General features: G+C 44.2%; 1 protein-coding gene and 1 long non-coding RNA gene across 22 annotated transcripts in view; one reads left to right on the top strand and one right to left on the bottom strand.

Moving 5' to 3' along the window:
- Nucleotides 1-8: 8 nt before the first annotated feature.
- On the top strand, nucleotides 9-10,199 carry LOC113599561 (uncharacterized). 2 transcript variants are annotated; one of them, XR_003420472.2, is made up of 4 exons: nucleotides 9-160; nucleotides 1,521-1,609; nucleotides 7,626-7,805; nucleotides 8,965-10,199. It is a non-coding gene; the product is annotated as an uncharacterized LOC113599561 (long non-coding RNA). The 2 variants fall into 2 exon arrangements; XR_003420473.2 differs by having other exon boundaries at nucleotides 8,310-10,199.
- Nucleotides 1,638-21,063, bottom strand: part of CAMTA1 (calmodulin binding transcription activator 1) — an 853,369-nt gene continuing 833,943 nt past the window's right edge. For 9 of the 20 annotated variants that reach the window (XM_053206405.1, XM_053206414.1, XM_053206455.1 and 6 more), the window contains 6 exons: nucleotides 19,340-19,360; nucleotides 17,681-17,874; nucleotides 16,827-16,901; nucleotides 14,207-14,237; nucleotides 10,197-10,375; nucleotides 1,638-4,938 (listed from right to left, as the gene is read on the bottom strand). In XM_053206405.1, coding sequence (XP_053062380.1) covers nucleotides 4,875-4,938; nucleotides 10,197-10,375; nucleotides 14,207-14,237; nucleotides 16,827-16,901; nucleotides 17,681-17,874; nucleotides 19,340-19,360 — 564 coding nt within the window. In that variant the 3' untranslated portion in view covers nucleotides 1,638-4,874. Of the gene's footprint in view, nucleotides 4,939-10,196; nucleotides 10,376-14,206; nucleotides 14,238-16,826; nucleotides 16,902-17,680; nucleotides 17,875-19,339; nucleotides 19,361-21,063 lie in introns of those variants that run through there. The other 11 variants (XM_053206448.1, XM_053206472.1, XM_053206476.1 and 8 more) reach the window with 7 other exon arrangements.

Here is a 21,063-nt window from a genome sequence, read left to right as displayed (position 1 = left end):
GGGGCGGGGCCACCCGAAAGGGCTGGGCGGCCGGCGCGCGGTGACCGCGCGGCGTGATGCGCTGGGCTCTGTCGCGCTGCAAGCTCTCTGCCCGCCGCCAACCTTGTGACGCCGCAGGACGCTGAAAGGGACTGTGTAGGTGAATAAGAGCCCTGGCGTGGTACGTTATTTTGGGCCCGGGTACGTTATTCTTCGGCCTTGACAGTCCTGCGTGACGTCTCACGTTAACCCAGTGGTCCTGGAGACACCACGCTTCCCCCCGAAGATTTGTTAACATGAGACAGGGAGTCCGTTTGGGGTATTTATCATGGGCGTTGATTGGGTTAGACTCCTTTCTCCGTGTTCATTTGTGACTCAAATATTTGTCACCGCACAGACCATGACGGGAGCCTGGGCATCAGGCACTGTTTAGTGTCTACGTTTCTGTATTCCCCGGGCCCTGGCAGAGAAGGTCCTCAGCTTTTGATAGGCTGCAGGTGGAGAGTTACTCTGCAATGAACTTAAAGCGGTTATTGAAAATATTCCTACCAACGAAGACGACGCCTCCCTTAAACAAACAAAAGTCTGAAAAACACTGCCAGGTCGCCTGGAGATCAGATGAGAAAGGAAAAATAAAACACCGAAATACTGAACTGTCTTTTCTGTCAGTGTAATCATTTGAAAAGGGAAATGCTAGTGTGTATTAGGATAAAGAAGAGTGTCCCAGAGGAGGTGCGATTTGAGTTGGGTAAGTAGCTAAGAAGAGAATTCCCAGGCAAGGGATGAACAAACATGAACAAAGACAACGTGGAAATGGAAATGGTTTGCACAGGTTTGCACCAACCAACCAGAAGGGGCAGGTTGGGTCACAGGTGAAATAAGACAATAAAAGAGGATAAACAAGAAAGGAAAATGTTTAAATGCAGTTGGCTCTAGAAACCACTGGGGCCTGGGGGAGCTGGGAGATAACCCTGCAGACGTGGTCTGGCGGAGCACCGCAATGGACTCCGTGGGAGAGGGACTACCAGGGAGACAAGGTGACACTCTGCAGTGAAAGGGAAGGAGAGGATGGCAGAATTCTCAGAAAAGAAGACAGATAGTAGTAGTCAGTTGGAAAATGCCTTTTGAAAACCGCAGAGGATTTTGGCTGCAGAGGTGAATTTAAATCGGTGTCTTCATGTTTCAGGTAACCGGTATGCCAGTTGAGCGGCACCTGAGAAAACAGTTGGAAGGCAAGGGTTCTAGGGACGGTGGCTTACAGTGAAATTTTTCTTCCAGGGACACCTGGGTGGCTCAGTCGGTTAAACGTCTCAGCTCAGGTCAGGATCTCATGGCTCGGGAGTTCGAGCCCCACATCGGGCTCTATGCTGACAGTGTGGAGCCTGCTTGGGATTCTTTGTCTCCCTCTCTCTCTGCCCTTACCCCACTCGTGCTCTCCCTCTCTAAATAAATAAATAAATAAATAGATAGATAGATAGATAAATAAATAAATATTAATTTTTGTTTTCTTTTTCACGGACATGTCCCAAACTATGTAATAGTCGATGCCACAACACTGTCTCTGGATCTAAGGAAACACGTGAAACGTATGGTTTGAAACATCCTGGGTCACCCTGGATCTCAATAGCAGGTAAAGTTAAAGCAAAGCACACACATAGTATGGGGAAATTTTCTTCATTTTTAATTTACAGCAGAAAGAATATAAAGCATTCAGAAAACATTTTCCATATTTTGAGGGCAATTCAAAACATTTTGCATGGTTTCCAGCAGCTGAGTTCTTCAACAGATCCATTGATTCAATGATGCTTTACATGCACAATTACAAAAATAAAACTTACAAAAAAGAAGACATCTAGACTAGTTTTACATGCAAGTCTCAGGGACCCCCCATTGGGCGCCAACTACTGTGTGGAACCTGCCATAAGCGGCCCGTGCAGCCAGAGAGGGGTTCGAGTTATTGTCTTTATTTCGTTCACACAGTACAGCTGATTTCAAATGGGTAACAAGAATAGCAATTAAATCTTCAGGAGACAGAATAAGATTGGCTATTAATTTTATAATGAAATCCTACTCCTGGCACTTGGGAATTCAGATTATCCAAGAAAGCTGCGCTTACCTATCATCTTATAGTCAAAATTAAGATTCACAACCAAGGAAAAGCGGTCAGAAATGCTTCGTTTCAGTGGAAGTGCATTTGAACCTCACCCGGGATTCACAGTTGTACTGGTAGGCTACACTGGTAGGCTTTGAACCTACTTCCTATCCCCTCCAGAAGAACCCTCCTCAGTCTATGTAAGTCCTGATCTTCCAGAAGTTTCTAACTTACTCAGCTAATAATGTAGCATGGGAGACATTAAAAACAATAAATGGATACATAAATGTGAGGGTTAGAGCAAACCCACTGAGGTCATTACTCTTGTCAAAAGATCACTTATTTGTACCATAAGAAATGGAAGAAACCGATCTCAATTCAGTACTAACATACGATATTCTGAAAGAGCTGGCTTTCACCTTCTGTTCCCATTTATGAATACAATTGTGTGTTTGTAAATTACTCAGTGTCCTCCCGTAGATCAAATCGTGTAAAATAATAGGTATCTGGGGGTTGGGGGGGGGCGTGGGTGCAACAGCTGCAACATAACCCACACATTTAAAAACAAAATGGAGCCAGGTCAGTTTACAAATGTACAGGTGGCTACTAGTTGTGGGGCTGAAACTGTTGTCAAAGCTGATCACAAGCGGTAAGACATATACTTTACAGTAATCCGAGGTTGGCAGTGAAAGGAAGTAATTAAAAAACAAGTACAATTATAGAAAAGGCACCAAGAGCACTGACCCCAGTTTTTACCATAATCTGTTTGTATCTATCTTCCTTCTAGAGACGCCAGTTTAAAAGCTTATTTGTGAATATTTTTAGGCTTCACAACAAGCCTTGAGTTTTAACGTACAGTTGGCAGCCAGAACCAAGAAGAAGAAGAAAAAAACCAAAACGAGTTAATCTCAGCTTTACACCAACTGATCCTGAAACTTAACCCGGGAGTTTTAAACTGGCATCAGCAAATGCGAACTTTATTCTCTCGATTTAACGTTAGTAGTTTAATTTTTAAAAGCATCAGATTTCTTTGGCTCCTCATTATGTAGAAAGAGTAATAGACCATGACAACCTTGCAAGACCAGTTTGCCTCTTTTAAATTTTTAGTCATTTTTTTGTGCAATTTTTTTTACATTTTCTGATTTCCAGCAGGAGATATGAAAACGTGAGACATTTTCAACCTTTCGTACTATTTCTTTTGTCAGGTTTTGATCATTCTAAGTGTTCTTTGTTGGAGTGAGTGGATGGTGTTAAGCTATATACGGATTCATCTTATGATTATCTGTTTAGCGAAAGTAACTTAATTTTCTTAAGCAATATTAGCATTCACATTACTTGGCACCATTGGCAAAAAAATTTTAAATTAAATAAAATAAACTCCTGGTAGCCAAAATTAAATGTAAACATATCCTTTTTTTTTTTTTTAAGTAATGTTACTCTGCCTTTTATCCTAAGTCTAAATACAGTAGCTCTTTTTTTTTTCCAGTTTAGTCATGCTTTAGCAAAATGTTCTTCTAAAGAACATTTAAAATAAAGTACTCTTATAGTGAAATAAAGTTTTTTTTTGTTTCATTTTACAGACCATAGCCACTAATGCTTTGCTTTTGTTCATTTCTTTTTTCTTGATTTCATGCACATATCTCTTTGTTTTAATATATACAATATATACAAACAATACATCCACATTTTTCTCGCTCATTCAGACAAAACTATACAAATAATTTTATCTCGCCATGTTATCGACCTTTGTGAATAAAATATTTAGCAATTAATATAATCCCTTTCAAATATTTTCTCGCTTTCCGTTTCTACCTTCTATATATACACAGAAACTGCTCAGTTTGGATGAGATTATAGCCAAAAATATGGAATTTACTGGCCAGAACGCAGCACCACACTGATCTTTTAGGTGGCAAATGTCCAGGCAAGGTTTATGATTCCTTAGAATGACTACAGTTTCCAAGGTTACTAAGAAAAGCTACATGCTGTACCAATTCTCTAAGTAAATCTCATTGCACATGAAAGTAAGGCCCACAAATGAAAGTGCTGAGCATGACAAAAGGGACGAGATGGTCGCTACACTCGCAGGTTCCTGGGAGGTGGTGGGGACAAGAAAATAAAGTTAAACTCTGTGAGCTGTTTCTCATTAATTCCCATGCATTCCCCGTTTACCACACACCCGCCCCTCTGCAAATTTCCACAAGACATTAAAAACCTGCAGATTTTAAAAGTTGCATTAAGTGTGCTGTAGAGATTAAAACAAACACGAATTCAAAGAAAATAAAACCAGTGAAGGAAATGCGAACACACGGACCCAATGAAGATTTGTATGGTCTAAGCCCTCCACTGAGAGTCAATCCCAAAGATTCAGCTTCTTGGAAGTAACTGACAGGTGCAGGAGCAGCATTCTCTTTTGTTGCTAGCGCATCCCCACCTTTGCTTATCTATATTTTTGGTATAAATATTTGTACAGTTCCACACGATGTTTGAATACAGCCCTATATGAGAAGGAAACCGGCTGCTTCCTAAGGAAAGGAAGCCTCTTTCGATTCCTCGTGGTGTCTTGTTTTTCCCATGATCCAACAGAAGATTGAGTTCCAAGATGTCTTGCTGATCAAATTAAAAGTTGTCCATGAAAGTGCAAATGCAATGACCAACACATTCCTGTTAAAATCCTGCAGCTGATCTCCCCAAAACTGCAGAGGGATTGTGTGCGTGTGTGTGCGTGTGTGCGTGCGTGTGTGTGTTGTAGTTTTGCATGTCTCTGCTAAAAACAGAAATGAAAACAGTCTGAAAAGCAATGTCACATTGCTAAGGGATGCTGCTGTATGTCTTCAAGTTCCTTGGCCTTTCTCAACTCTTTCACTCTGGAAGAGAAACAGAACAGAACACCAGGTGATAGCTGTTTAGTGAAACTGTGGCCAAACGGAGGGAAGGGCATTACCGATCCCTCTGAAGCAAAAACAAAAAAACAAAAAAACAAACAAAAAAAAAAACCCCAAAAAACAAAACAAAAAACAACAACAACAACAACAACAACAAAAAACCAAGACAAAAACCCTTTGGAGGACTGATGGCAAAAGAAACTCCCGCTAAACTGCTGGGGGAGATATTCAAGGAGGAAGACACGGCCCTTCCTGAAACTGCTCAGTATCAAGTGCTCTCAACACAAAGCAAAACCGAAGTCGGCTGCATTCAGTCCCGTGTGACAAGAACATGCTCAATCTTAGAAAGGGTTGGCTCTTCACATAGCTTTCTTCGAAGCCTGTTGGGACCATCAGTGACGCCCTGCAATTAATTCCACATGAGGCAAGTTAGGGAAACTGCACACGCCTCTTCTTAGCTTCGGATACACCCAGGGACTGAACTGCTTTGCTCACAGACTCCAGATTGTTGGGTATCTTGAAGCCGACCTTGCACCTGCACAGCTGGGCTACTGCGCTCACGTATCGTGGAGTCTTTCTGATTTTCGTTAATTCCTTACCTTCCTCCCATTCCACACTGTAACTTTAAAAGATGCTCAGGTCACTTCCCCCAGTGCTCCCAGATGGACAGCAACAGCTCCCAGATGCATACCAGTAAGGTACTCTGTTCTATTTATCAAACGTGTTGCAGTCAACAAATTTCAATGAAATGGTTATCAACAGTCATGGAAAGTCCGCATCGGATTATTTGTTTGCCGTGGGGTTTGAATACGACCCCCCGATGTGGATGGGGTGCCGGGGAGCAGGTTGTAAGTTGGAAGGTTATTTGTTTTATTGAAAAAGAATTCAGATCTTGCCTTAAGAGCAAAAAGATCCAACGCCAAGTGTGACTTCAGGGTCTACTAGTAAAGTCAGCATGTGCTGTATATGGCACCCAGTTTGCAGCTCTACGTACCACATCATGACCTGTGTTTCCCAAAAATGGGGGCGGGAGAAGGGGTTTAGCCGAACAGAAGCGGCCGTTGCTCAGGATGCGTATGCCCTATGTCTCAGCAGCACGACAAGGAAAAAGTCTGATTGGCTTTTTCTCATACGGGCCTCTATCTACAGAGGGAATTCCCAAACGCACTTTTCTGATTCTCTAAGAATAAAGCGTCTCCTATTAAGTGATACCAGTGTGTTTATAGTCTATTTTAAAACGAATGCCACTTTACTTTCTAAATAGATTCTTGTTAACACTCAGGGGGAAGAAAACATTTTGAAAACCAGTAGTGAGTTACTGCTGTATCACACAGGCCAGGGTTCAGTGGCCTGCACACACGCTCTTACAGCAATTCAAGAAAACAGGATATTTACCCCCTCCAAGCAGAATCATTTCTGAATATTCTGCCAAGTTGGTGCAATCTCTTCAGAGAGAAGTTGCTCTCTCTCAGAAAAAAAGCTTTATTACCATCATCATAATACTAAAAAGAATTACCATGTTCGGAAACCTGCTGATTTGTCTGATATATTTACTAACTACGCCAGGTCCAGCTTGATCAAACGGTCTCTTCAGAACGGTTAACTTTCTTTCTTAACAGGCACGTTTAGAACGCATTGCTGTGTTCCTAACCGGATCTCGGTATCAGTTTTCGACTTTATAATTAAATATACCACGGATTATTAAATTTTAGGGTAATTTGGATCATATCACAGTACAGAATTGTGCATCATCATAGGTCCCTAATTTTGGACATGCATACTTGATAAAGAAATGGCTTTTTAAAAATTGAAACATGCTGTATCGTGTGTTCAATTTTTAAACATGCAGTATCTATACTAACAGCCCTTTGGCTGGAAAAATGCCAGGCATGCACTGATGCCCCCTTTGCTCTGGGCATGCAAAGTGTCTGTACTTGTGCAGACCTAGTGGCTGAGTCACCGCAAAGTGTGCGTGCTGCTTCACATGCGACATCTTGTTTCTGCACTAGTACAGAACTCATTCACAAATATGCAACAGTGACTCCATCACTGATGAGCTTTCTAGAATCTGAAGAATTCCGAACTCAAACTCTGACAGCATAAACACAGATATCCATCCACAGTTCTTCTAGAGTGAAGAGGAATGCTATAAAAATATCACGTTCATCACTGAGAGAAAAAGGAGGGTGAACTATAAACCAGAAACGTTTTCTACAGTCTCATACCGAAGAAGCTGTAATCAGCTGGTCATGGGGCCTGTACCTTAAACGTTTTTCTTTTCATTATAACGGTCACGCTTGTTTTTCTAGGATTTTTTTTTTTTTTTTTGCAATTTCTCTTGAAATTAATGGAAGAGTCTACTAAATTCCCATAAGGTTTTAAGGTCACCATGTAAATGCTCTGCTATGAAGTGGCGGTAGCCTCGCGCGGCTCTGGGTGAAGGAGAGGTACACGTCCATACACACAGAGGTGACGACGATCATCTGTACTGGAAAAATGAGACGCCCCAATCTCAAGATACGTCTTCTAGGCTTGCATCGCTTCTGAGCTACAGTGGAGAGCTTAGTTCTTAGTTCCGTGATGAAGGTTTTACAGAACGTTAGCATTATAAATGATACCAGAATGGCTTCAACGGCATAGGCTTTTTTTTTTTTTTTTTTTTTTTACAGAAAGTTGCTCAAGGAGGATTTAGGGAAAGAGGAAGAGAGGCCTTCTGTTTCAACAGCTGTACAGGCTACTTAGTATCTGTTACCTTGTTTAGGCCCCCAGGCACTTCACCATCATCTCCAGTTTGTAAATGCAGAACCTGAGATTTACATAAATGAAGCGACCTGCCCCAAACAATACAGGTAACAAGCGGGGATTTGGGCCCAGGCCTGTCTGCCTTTCACCTCTCCACCCTGCTGCCTCCGATATACCTCAGGACAACGGAACAATTAAAAAAACAATTAAAAAAACAATTATTGGGGGCGCCTGGGTGGCTCAGTCGGTTAAGCGTCCGACTCGGTTTTGGCTCAGGTCATGATCTCCAGGTTCGGTTCATGGGATCGAGCTTCTTGCCGGGTTCCATGCTGACAGTGTAGAGCCTGCTTGGGATTCTCTCTCTCTCTCTCTCTCTCTCTCTCTTTCCTCCTCCTCCCCTGCGGGTGCTCTCTCTCAAAATAAATAAATCAACAAAAAAAACCAACAATTACTGTATTGGTTTCTCCAAAGGCCTCTGGAAACGTCTCCATGGTGCGAGACGAGTGTATTGTTGAAACCTGGTAACAATTAACAACTGTATTTCTAACAACTGTATTTCCTCAGCTCTGAGACGCTGTCCCTTATAAGACCTTGTGTTGCTTTCATTACAGTGTTCTGCAGAACAAAATTTCCTCCATATAAAATGTACCTACCAACTTTATAAAATAGATCTGAGAAGTGAAAGAAGTGGGAATAAGAATCAAGGAAGTGGAAGATTTTTAGCCTCCTCCAATTTCCAACTGGCAGAATGTGTGGATGTTAATCAACCTCTCAAAGTTGAGATGAAATTGAGAGACTTTCACAATCTGCCCTACCGAAGCCGTAAATCGAGTTCTAAGTCACTTGAGGGCAGATTATTAGGATGGGCTACGGGTACCTAATTTTCTTTTTGTTTTACGTCAAACATCAATTGGACAAAAAGTAACGTTTGAATGTTATACTGCCTCTAGAGAAACGCAAAACAATTCACTGTATCACCAAAGTAGTTTTCGAGCATTTGACACTAATTTTTGTTAGCCAATTCTAAAAAACCAGACGTTTCAGATCAGAGTTTCAACAGTTACAGAAATTTGTTGTTGCCTTGTCTTAGGACATGAACAGCCACCAACAGGCACATGTCAACACACATCTAGCACGAGAGGGGTCACAATGAAAGTTTAGTCGTTATTACCTCTGGGTTTTTCTCCTTGCTTATTTGTATTTCCAAAATGTGCTACAAGGAGTGTACTTCTTTCATAATAATTATTTCTGCTCATCATTCTCCAGGTTGAAAAAAAAGTTTATGTTTTCCTATCCATCCGTTATGACTACATCCCACCATCCGTTATGGCTAGCAATATTGTATTCGCATGACACAAAAAACCAAGTGAAAAATTCAGTGGAGAAAGAAAGAAACTGATTCTATAGTCCAAAACCAACATCAACTGTTTGAACTGGTGCCACTGGCATTACCTGTGTTTTAAGCCTATTTTTTCGGCACACGAACTTGGTAAATGTGGGCCAGGTTTGTTTGAAGTTGGAATTACGTTGGAAAATCCAGTGGTGGTATTTGCGGAACTTAGAATACAGACAGGCGTTCCATCAACTCTCGTTGCGTTGTACGTGCTGTCCCAACTCAGCTACTGGTTACTGAGGCTTTGGTTCTCTAAAGGGATTACACCTGCTGGATTCATTCAGGGCCAAGAAACAGCCTAACCTGAGGATGTCCTGGTCACCTAAAAACAAACCCCGTATACAGTGTGTATGCTTGCTTCTGAATTCCACTGCACAGAAGACAGGCAAAGCAGTCTTCCTTGGGGCTCTGAAGACCATTGACCCGGGGCAGAAACCACAGCTTCTGTGGCTACGTGGCCATTGCGGCCGCAGGGAGAGCCGCCGGGAGCACGTTTCTGAGCCGCGCGCTGTCAGTCCAGTCGGTACCTTGGGAAAGGGCCCTCCAGGGACTGGCTGGGAGGGGAGGCAATCAGGGCAGCGCGACTTTCCCCTGCAGCCATTCCGCTATGGAAATGGAAGACAACCCCGGGATTTGCCCAAGCGTTCTAGGCTGGAGATAATCCCCACTTTGGGGTATTGCTGCGGTCTCAACGACAACAACAACAACAAAAAAAAAAAAAAAAAAAAAAAAAAAGAAAGAAAGAAAGAAAGAAGGAAAGAAAAAAAGGAACGAGGAAACATAAAAACGAATGTTGCATTCTAATGTACTGAAGTGATGTAGGAAAGCAACAGCACTGAAAGCCAGCAGAAGCCCACACAGGGTTTATTTCCATCAGACGTCCAATGAGAATTCACGAATAAATGAGGTCGGCCTGCTTCCGAAACTTGTAGCAAACAATGGCTCCATGGGTAAAGCATAAGGCAAAGCCGCTTCATTACATCTACTTGGTAACGCTCAGCCAGAGAAATGTTTCATGAGTCAGTGGATTTCAGCAGATATATTCTTGCAATGCTGGACGTCAAAAATATACAGGGCAGCCAGATGCGGCTTTCCGATTAGTTACCTGTTGCTCTGAGAGCTGCAAGGGCTTGTGGGGAATTTAGGAAAAGAGAGATCTTGCCATTTTCCAGAAATCTCATTTGGATTGCAAAACAAAAAAGACAGAGAGGCCCAATAAGAATGACACAGAGCATGTTGTCTGCAATTTAACACACACCACTGTGTGCCAAAAATATCCATTTCCTAAAAGAGGCAAGTAAGACAAAATTACTCCGGATATTTGAATTACAGCCATGATGACACATCCCACACATTCACTTCCTACTCCTCACCAAGTGCATCAGGCCACCTGGGAATTACACCTCGTGTCAGATTTAACTAAAGTGTGATGGCGCCGTTGTTGACCTAGAGCACCGTCCACTCTTCTCAATCAAGCAACATACTTTCGGGCATCGTTAGAGAACTGTCCCTCGCATTAAAGTATATACAACAGAACACGAAGTGTGAACATTCCGGAACCCGCAGAACTTGACAACGACCCCCTGAAGGTGTCTCACAGGACTGCTGTCCAGAGTCAGTGCTGAAATCGCTACTTACCAAGAAAACTGGCAGCATCTGGTAAAGTTCAGTGTTCAGAAACCCAGTTGTCAGTCAGAGAGAAAATCTGTTGCTTAAACATTTGTCACCAGAAAGAGTTACCTCTTCTTTCCCCCCTAATTAGGGTTCTTTTATGCCAGGAGGATAGGTTCACCCACCTTTACTGAACACGGGGACTAGGCCAACAACTTCCAAAAATAGGTTATTTGAAGACCAGAATTCCCACTGTTTCTGATAATACCTGTAGTGACTGTTACAGGTCATAATGCCCCGTCACAGAAATAACATCTCAGGGGAAAAAAGGATTTGTCCAGGAATCACTCTTCAGAGAATAGTCTCTCCAATCTATGAGAACGCTTCCTGATACCCACAAAACCCCAAATATCTTGAAGAGGGAAGTGGAAAAACCATTTTCTAACTGGAGAAAGAGGCATTGTCCTCTTTAGTCTCAATACCCGGAGGATGAATCTGTCACGTAATTCAGTTGTTATTTCTTTACGTATGAGGTATCTTGGGTTTCTGCTAGGACACTACGTTACATCCTGGTCAATTTAATCGGAACCCAGCCGGAGAGTCATGTTTTCAGTACGTGCCCTTCAAAAACCTCTTCAACCTCAGCAATCCTCACTGTTTGGAAAGTAGTATAACACCTAAGTTAACTCAGAGAAATAATTAAGATTGCTGATTTAAATATCTCTCTGTGCACAACAAAAGTTTTCTCCTAAAAGGGCAGTAGTTGTGCCCAAGACAAATCAAATCCCTAGGAGAAGCTGGAGGATTTGGAAACTCCACGTTAAGAGCCTGGATGAATTAGGGGCTAAGCCTGGAGGGAAGGCTGCATGAAGACACGAGGACTCTCGGCCGAGAGCACCGGGGGGCTTTTTCTTAGCCAACCCCAAGTGAAGACTGGTGTACTGTGCCTTAATTCCGATGACTGACCTCGTCTGCCTTTCTACATACCCTTCCGCTTCACCCATCGAGGACGTGCGGCTGAATGGTGTTTGACAAACTGCGCCACAAAACTGAGTTCCTTAAGTTATCAAATATCATCTTTTGATGCAGAAAGCTTAAATGTCTTAAGTATGGTATGTACATTAATAAAAAAAAAAGTATGCTAAGTCGTTGGACACAAATTCCACCAGTAAGAACTCTCCTCAGAGAATGCCCTCCCTCCCCACGAGTCATTTCAGCTTGGGGACTGTTGGAGGAAGTGCCACTGTGACTGACGTCTCTGCTCTGGTCTCTTGACCGAACCAAGAGGGGGTGAGATCTTACCGGTAACTAGACAAAGCCACAGATAAGCTAGCCCTCCATCCACACAGGGAGAGAGACAGGACCATACTAGAAGGAATCTGAGCTTCTCAGCTGCTCTCTCTCCAAGTCCCTGAAGCCCGGGAGGCCCAGGGGTGTCAGGAAAGTCCAACTTTCCGTGCCCGAGGAGGAGTTTTAGGAGCCTGTGATGGTGGATGCAGCAGGTGCTAAAGAAGTTATGGCAGGGACTCTCACATGGAAAAGCACCTTTGGAAAATGGTCTCTTAAAAACGATCACTGACGTACCAGAAGCTAACAAGCTCCCGAAGTGCGTAGGCAACCACTTTTACTAAATGTTGGCTCCTCGCAGGGACCGTGTTAATTGCACGTCACACGCAAGATACAACAACTGTTTTGTTAAACTGACTCTTGGGGCCTGCATTTGCTCTTTTGCAGGTTTTTTTGGTTTTTTTTTTTTTAAGTGGAAACAAATATTGTTTATGTATGCAGAGAGTGAAAGGGAATGGAAAGAGAAAGAAGTGGAGACTTTTGTCCCCTTTTCTAAATTTCAAACACAGACATCTCTGAGCCAGTTCCACCACATGGGACAACTATGAACAACTGCTTAATTCTCAAGAGGACTAGCTAGTAAATTTACAGACCAGCGGAGCTGCTTTACTCTGTTTTACATACATTTTCTTTCAGTGACCACCCATGGTTTTAACCACGTGAGACTTTAAATCTTATATAGGGGCTGGGTCTTATTTTAGGAAGAACTTATAAAAACTCAATTCTCCTATCATCATAAGTCAGCAAACTGCAGTCCAGGGGCCACATCTAGCCCAATGAATATCTGTGTAAATAAAGTTTTATTGGAACACAGCCATAACCATTCATTTATATATCACCTACTGTTGTTCGCATGCTGCAATGGCAGAGCTGAATGGGTGTGACAGACACTGTGTGGCCCACAAAGCCCAAGATATTTACTTTCTTTGGAAAGCCTTTTAAGAAGAAGTTGGACGATCTCTGACTTAAAATACAATGAATAAATACCAGCATCGACATAAAGGCACTTAGATGAAAAATACTAGCTTCAGAAACATTAGAAGTTTCAGAATTTTTGAATTATAATCTCTTCTCAGAAATCTTACAAATGACTCAAGTCGGGGTTAAGAAGGGAGGGTGTCGAATGGAGTGGACTTGACGGGTGGGGGCTCCCCTGCTCCCCTGTTACTTGCTTAAGGGCATCTTCTCTTAAGTCCATCGGACAAAAGGTGTCAAATTAATCTACATTCGAATCTGCTTTGGGTGAATTCTATCCCTATCTTTTAAATCAATTTCCTGACACTAAATCCTTTCCTCTACCTTCACGCATGTGGCAGTTGCCTCTGGCAGAGACTTCTGCCCCTGTGTATACCTACAAACCAGCATCATAGTCTAAAACCTCAAGGACACCAACAGTGTCCACCGGCTACCCTACCTCTTCATCATCATTTCTTTAAAATACAAATTCTATTGGAATGTCCACTCTTAACTGCTATATAGAATATGCAGATTTAACACACCTTCCACCCCACCGTCTTTATTCAGCATTGCCATTAAATTCTGGAAGTCGGGTTTGCTCGCTCTTTAATAATGAATGCGCTGCATTGGTTCTGAAAGGGCAGCTTCATGTGCTGACTTACCTCATGGCACCAGGGAAAGGGAGATTTACAAAACGAAACTACAGGAACAGGGTGATGGGGGAAATAGTAACTCTAAACAACAAATCGATTCGTTAAAAAAAAAAAAAAAAAAAAAAAAAAAAAGCCAGTATCACCTGGTGAGCTTTTTTGCTTTAGAAATTTGGACACAGCGGTAGTTGAGAGAATTGCATTGTGGCCAATGATCTGAGTCACAAATAGCCACCTGCTTGACGTTTTCTTCCAGTGCAGCCTTGTTCCAACTCCACCAAGTTCTAAGCATGCCCTGTGGCGGCTTCAGAAGGGCCTCCCTTTCGCTTACTCATGCATTTGTACATCTGCTGTATGTGACTGTGTTTGATGTTGTATAAAGTAGCAGTGTTAGTAATTAGGGTTAGTTTTCATTTTGTCTTATTTCATTCAAAATGGATGTGAAACTTACTGGCATACCTAGGCTGCAGCCCCATGCAAGCAAGCAAAAAGCAAAATATTGAAAATGGAAGATAAAGGTAAACACTGGCTAGCAGGCAGCTAAACTCACCCTTTTGTACAGCCTATGGTCCACCAGGGGGCTTTAGACAGTAAAACAACACCAAAGAGCTATTAGCACGTGAGGGTCACAACAGAAACCTTATACACAGCTTTATTTCAACAACAAAAAAAGAGTAAAAAGTGGTTCCCCCTTTTTTTTTTCTTTTTTTTTTTTTTTGGAAAGAAAGAAAAGGAGAGTGGTGATGGGGTATGTGAAATGAGCAGGTAGAAAATTCACCAATTCATCGTGAGGTCTAAAAATGTTGGCGTCACATGACTTGGCAAAATTCTTAAGAGACAGGACCCTTATTGATTCCTGAAGCCATTACCTACCTACCTTTTCTGAGAGGGTGTTATATGAGGTTTTCTATTTTAATACTTTGCAGGGACAAGACACATGACAGTTTCTCTTAAAATAAGACTCAACACCCCAGCGTGGAAAGAGGGTTACGTTCATCCGAGGGAAAACATGAGCTTTCAGTTCTACCGATTTTCAGGATACAGGGATGGGAAGAGAATACAGTCGGTATGCAAAAGTTATTAAAATTCGCCTGCTCATTTTTTTCTAACGTCTAAACCATTATGGGGCAAGTCAGGAAGAGAGCCACTAGGAGTCTTTATTTTATCCCAAAGAATGAATAGGAATTCCAAGTCCATAATCTGATGTTCTCCTCACAACAGACCTTCTTGCCACCCTCAGGAGGTTATTACTTGTTAAAACACGAACTTAAGAAAGGTGAAATCCTCATGAAATTCTTCTCAACTAGCTTATAAAGAGAGAACTTTGAAAACAAGAATGAGAGTGTCCCTTTGTTCAGCTTACTCTGGGGGCCGGCCTTTTAGGCACGGATGTTTTGCCTAACTGTCTTAACCTCTCAACTCACCCAATGCAGATGTAGGGCATGGCTTTGGACGAGAAAAACAAAGAAGGAGCATGGGACTTGATGTGAGTTTGCTCATAATGACCAAGGTCACATTACCCACACGTATTTTCAAAGTTTGAGGTGAAGACTAGGAGAAACAAGGAAAATTCAACTTCCAAACATTCTGGCTCCAAAGAAGAGCCCCGTAAAGCTAATTTCCTTGAAAAGAAAATCTGTTGTGAGAGTGTTAACCACAGTCTCAGCAGGGCTGGGGGAGACAAACTGGAGGGGAGAAAGGAAGGAGGAAGTGCGAGCACAGGTGAGCACGTCCAGAAAAGGGTGGAGGGAAGGAAGTCCCTGATCATGTGACCGAACAAAGAGAATCTCAGTTGCCAAAGGTACGGCCCGGGGTGGGGGGGGGGGGGGGGGGGAGAAGAGAGACCGACCTCAGCAGGGATTCTAGAACTAACGTAATTATGTCACAGGTGCTTCATGTTTTGATACGCATTTCCTAACAAGACTTCCCATTTGAGTATCGATACGGGTATCTCATTGGCCAGCTGGTCACGGGGAAGGAGACCCCAGTTGCTGCAGGGTAGAGGACAGATGGGCTGCGGAGGTCTAGTAAGTGTGCACCAGCCTCTTTCCAATAGCATCGCAGCTAGAGAATGCCAAATACAGCCTAAAGGATGTTCTCTTTAAAATTTTTATTACGATGAACGTGTGGCTCTGAGCACACGTCCTCTCAACATGCTAGAGAAGAATTCTTTTGTTAGCAGAAGGAAAAGCGCAGATGGCCGTTGACCCCTATCAAGTCTCCAAGTCGCAAACATTCTCGAAGTTGGCAAGTTTTAGGAGTAAGAAAAACTGAAGTGAAAGGAACCGTCTGAGGAATCGAACTGAACCTAGATGCTCGGGGTTTTGGTGCAGTGAAAGAAGAAGAGGCAAGAAGACACTAGAGAGCTAGTTTCTGGCTGGAGATCACAGCTCCTGATGCACAGGGAAGCAACAAAACCACACAGGGTCACCGAAACGCAGCCCCGAAGGCCACCGTCACAGATGTCAGCCCAGAACCCTAACCTCATCAGGAAAACAAAACAATCTCCCCGGCTGTCCCCAAATCTAAGGAAAGAGCCTGCTGTCCACAAAGGAACTTCAGATTTGAAGGAACAAAGAGGAACCCCTCTAGCTGGCCTGGTGGGAAGCTGCCCTTGTCTCCAGGGGCCGGTTTTCTCCCAATGGAAAACGCACGTCTGGGCGCAGATGGCTTCCCTCGGCTGCACACGTCCAGCAGGGGGCGCCCGCGACGTGGCAGAAAGTCTCCGTGGGAAACCCTGCCCGGAGTCGGTGGTTTTCTACCTCTTCCCTGAGAACAGGAACTCTGTTTGTTCTCTGGACACAAGCTGGCACAGGAGGGGCTCGGAGTGGAAAGCACGCTGCAGGGTGGCGTGCAAGTAAGAGGTTGAAGAGAAAACAGGCAGCAACAGCCAGTCCCACTAGGCTGTCCTCACACCCAAACTGAGACAGGAGACCCGGCAGGAATCTCTGCCACTCAACATCACAACGTGCCGTGAGGCAGTTCCCGGTGCTCCCGGTGCAGCAACTCGGTCCCTAGTTAGAGATCGGCTCTCCCACTGCAACTTGGGACGTTTACTCTGATGAATTTCGGGGAACTGGCTTTACGCAGGAGTTCATGAGTGGTTAGGAGGGTCAGGGTCGTTTCATTGCTCTCGATGAGTAAACCGTCTAGATGAGGCTTAATGTTACCTGTGGCGGCAGCGGCGTAGAAACCTCATTATTTTTCGAGCAGCTTGGTCCTGCTTTTTGGTTAGCAAACTGCTCCTGAAAAAGCCGGAACATCACTGTCACGGGAAGGGTACTGCCACGCTTAAGGCGCCAAAGCTGAAAACGGGTGAGCGGGGACAGAGGACGTGGCGAACCGACCGCACCCGCAGTAAGGCCTTCGGCACACGGGGTGTGGGCGTCGCCGGCAGAGAAGGGGGGAGGCCGCGGATGGCACTCCGGCCGGCCGTAAAGGGGGGGGGGGGGCGGGGAGCAGGGCCGAGATGGAAAATACGGTGACATCGGGCTGTTCTTTCACGAGTCTTCATGAGCTCATTTTGCGGAAGAAGACCTTCCGGCACTAGACAGGCTTAGTTCAGAGGCTGGTTTGCCCGAGTCTGCTACTCTTCTGAGCTGTTGGGTTCTGAACTTCCATCGGCAGATTTTACTGTGCTCCGTCTTCATTACTCTAAGACGGACTATAGCTCACCTCTAGCTAGCCTCCCCAGGTCTCCCCTGCAGCGACGCCACACTTTGGGTGGGGGGGCGCCCCTCTCCTGAGTAGGAAACTTCGGTCCTGCCAAATTCTCACCCAAGCATCACGATAACTGGGTGGGGGTGGGGGTGGGGGCGGGGTGGAGAGAGGGGCTAAAGAGATACAAAGGTCGGTGAACGGCTCCAGTATCGCTACATAGAGTCACAGCATCTAGAATGGCCCCTAAAGAAAGTCACTGCAACGCGCGCGTTCGGCCCCCGACGTCCAGGCAGGGCCGTTCTTTGGGCGACGCCGAAAGCTTCTCTTCCCCAGACAGCTTCGCCTCCACGAAATCTCAACCCACCTGAGTTTCTGTTGTACAATTACAGCTGTTCGGCGAGCCTGCCGTCTTTTGCCACATTTCTTATAACTCCGGTAATACTTCTGGATCAGCACAGCGGCACGACGGCTCTGCTGAAATTTTTTTTGTTCGTAGTAACTTCGGAATTTACTCTGGATTAGGATGGCAGCCTGTGTCATCTTTTTATAAAGTGCATACTGCAGGGAGACAAGAATAAGCAGAAGAGTAACAGTAGCCACCGGGCCTATGTGTCCTTTGGGTTTGCTGGGGAAGGGAGAGCAGGAAAATGCTTTGACCCTTTATTATGATTATTACTATTACTATTACTATTATTGTTGTTATTATTATTATTGTTGTTATTACTATTCTCTGGTTTGGGTTCAATTATGAAGGACGCAAACTAGGAACCTCTTTACCTACCTTTCCCAAATGCAAAATATTAGTTTAAGGGTTGCCTTCAGACAATGCATTGCTTCAAATGTGCTTTTCCCCCCCAGTATCAAATATTTTGCCCTACTTGGAAACACATTTGATAGCAATACACTTAGACATTTAGGAATAATGAGAACACATTTAGAAAGTATAATTTACATGCTTAAGATTAATATTTACTGTCCCATTTTAAGAGAACCTTTTTTACGCATCCCAATCACCACCATACACACGCCCACTTGGAGCGGTCAGCCCCCGATTCCTGACTATCGTTCCATACGACACATGTCTGAGTTGCAAGGTCCCAAATACAAGGCTTATCATGAAACGCTGACACCTTTAAGACATTAAACCTGCAAGAGATTAACACTCATAGGACCGACACAGGGGTAATGCCATGGAACCTGGGAAAGTGTCACGGAACCAGGGACTTCCCCAGAAGCCAGGAGCGGCGACCCTCCGCCCAGCCGGCTGCAGAACTACACACAGGAGAAGGAGTTGTCTTCCATTTTGGTCTCTAGGCACTAAAAACCCAGAGCTCTCCATACTTCAAAAATGCGATGTTCGAGCTTCTAATGAGACATAGAAGAGGAGGGCTCTGGGGTCAAGAAGTCACAAGGAAGCACTTTGCTTACAAGAAGGCAACTTACCATCCTGGGGGAAAATACTCCTGAGAAAAATCCCTGTGCCTGAGGGCATCCCTGCCTGTATGAGCTGGACTGAGGGCAGGGAACGGACTGACCTCTCAAGAATGTTCAAGACACAGGACCCTTGTGCAAGAATCCTCTCAGGTCTTGTCTGACCTGCTTTCCGTTTTCATTTGCCCCAAAATCTCCTAAGATAAGAACGCCGCATGCTGCAGGGCTCCTGTGGCTTTCGTCCACTCGGCCTGTGCATACCGCACATGCAGAAATTACTGGAACCCAGGGAAGCACGCTGGGCAGCAGGGTGGTGCATTTTGGGGCTCGCGGGGCTCACGGTAATTGGCTCGGATGGATTCTCTAGACGGACATGGCCAAGAAAGTGTCCAATGACTGTTAATGCCAAAACCCACTGCAACGGAATAGCCACATGGTCCCCAGAGATGCACCGTACTTCGGCGGCCTGGCAAGGGGAGTATGCCTATTTCAAGACCCTGCCGTCTTAATGGCCCCTTCTTATCGCTGGTGATGGGTGTGGCGTTTGTGACTCTGGTGAAATGGTTTGTGAGAGGGACTTGGGTGTCATTACCTTCAAGGCTATCCATGTCAGCTTGGGGAGAAACAGAAAATACAAGATTAATGTTAGACTGCTGAATAGAATGAAATTAAAAACCAGAACCAATAAAACTCCCAACCGGAAAAAAAAAAAAAAGAAAAAAGAAAAAGGCAATTTGGCTATCTTAATGCCTTCTGTCTTCCAAAATATTTGTCTTCTACTTGCCAGTATTTCAAAAAATATTGCCTTCTGTCTTCCTGGTTGTAGACAATACTTCTTTGGGAGGGTTTTTTGTTTGGTTTGGTTTTTGTTTTGTTTTTAACTTATTTTTGAAAAAGAGAGGGCGTGAGCAGGGGAGGGGCAGAGAGAGAGGAAGACACAGAATCCAAAGCTGGCTCCAGGCTCCGAGCTGTCCGCACAGAGCCCGACGCAGGGCTCGAGCCCACGAACCGTGAGATCGTGACCTGAGCCGAAGTCGGATGCTCAACCGACTGAGCCACCCAGGCGCCCCTGGGACGGCGTTTTAAAAAACAAAAACAGAACTCATGTTTTGGAATAAACGCCCGTTTTAATCACAGACCTGACACGTGGATTCTGTGTGGCATCTGTTCTAATGTGAGCGTGGCTCCCTGCTGCAGAGCTCCAGGGACTGTGGTGTCAGCGTTTACACAATAAACCTTCATTTTCTGGGATCATGAACTCAATTGGCTATAAGTCGAGGACTCCTCCCAGCCCACCCCCTTTCACTAATCCTAGAGAAACTCAAGAAAGTGGCAACCCATATCAGAAATCAAAGTGAACCCTGGATCGGAGCAAGAGAACATAGTACCACACTTCCACTCCTCAGCATTCACTATTCTTTACATAAGCATTTAAAACCTCCGTATGGCATAGTCTCATAGAAGATTCTAGAATCTACGGACAGGCCTGAACTTTATCCTATGGACCAGTCAAAACTGAATTATGCAAGTTTGTATGGTTTCCAACCACCCAGGTGGTTAGGAAAGTCTGATATTTACTTAGTTTCTCTGAGCCTCAGCTTCTTTGTTGAAAAACAGAAATAAAGTTATTTACTTCCAATCATTGTAGAGAGCACACGTGATGGGACGACGTGCCCAAAAGATCTCGTATATCCTAGGGGCCCCGTACACATTAGTTAGTTCCCTTTCCCAAGGGATGGCAGTTAGGTAAGCTTACAGGTTGTTCTGGAAACAGCAACCCTGTGTAAAGAACACTTAGAAATTCTTCCTGCACGTCTTCACTGAGGAATGCGAAAGCAGTTTAAGATGTTCTGAGCTTCTTCAGAATTTTACAAGTCTTCGTGTGAAAACGGATGGGAGGAAGTGGAAAAGAAAAGTGGCTGGACAGTATATAATTTATACAACTCAAGGTCAAAGATAACTGCCACCGTTCACCTTCTCTGACCATCACACCAAACTCCCTAGTGGAGTTAATGGCTACGGAGGCTGTAGCCAAATTACTAGAACACAGATCCTCCCTTCAGACGCAGATAACTTCCTTTGTGCCAGATCAACGTCTCAGCTGGGAGATCATACCGGAAGGCCAACCATCTGAACAAAAATTACCCTGTGGGATAAGTTTAACTGCAAATGTTTTTCTGGGGTAGTTTTTTCCTTCCCCCTCTGGAATATTTTCCTTTGTTTTTTGTTTTGTTTTGTTTTTTTGGTCAACATAATTCAAAGTTGGTCTTTGAATCATCGGGCACTGGACATAGTACTCTTAGGCCAAACCACATG

This window comes from Acinonyx jubatus, chromosome C1 (genome assembly GCF_027475565.1).
Source record: "Acinonyx jubatus isolate Ajub_Pintada_27869175 chromosome C1, VMU_Ajub_asm_v1.0, whole genome shotgun sequence".
NCBI classification, from domain to species: domain Eukaryota; kingdom Metazoa; phylum Chordata; class Mammalia; order Carnivora; family Felidae; genus Acinonyx; species Acinonyx jubatus.
This window is presented reverse-complemented; position numbering and strand designations above follow the sequence as displayed.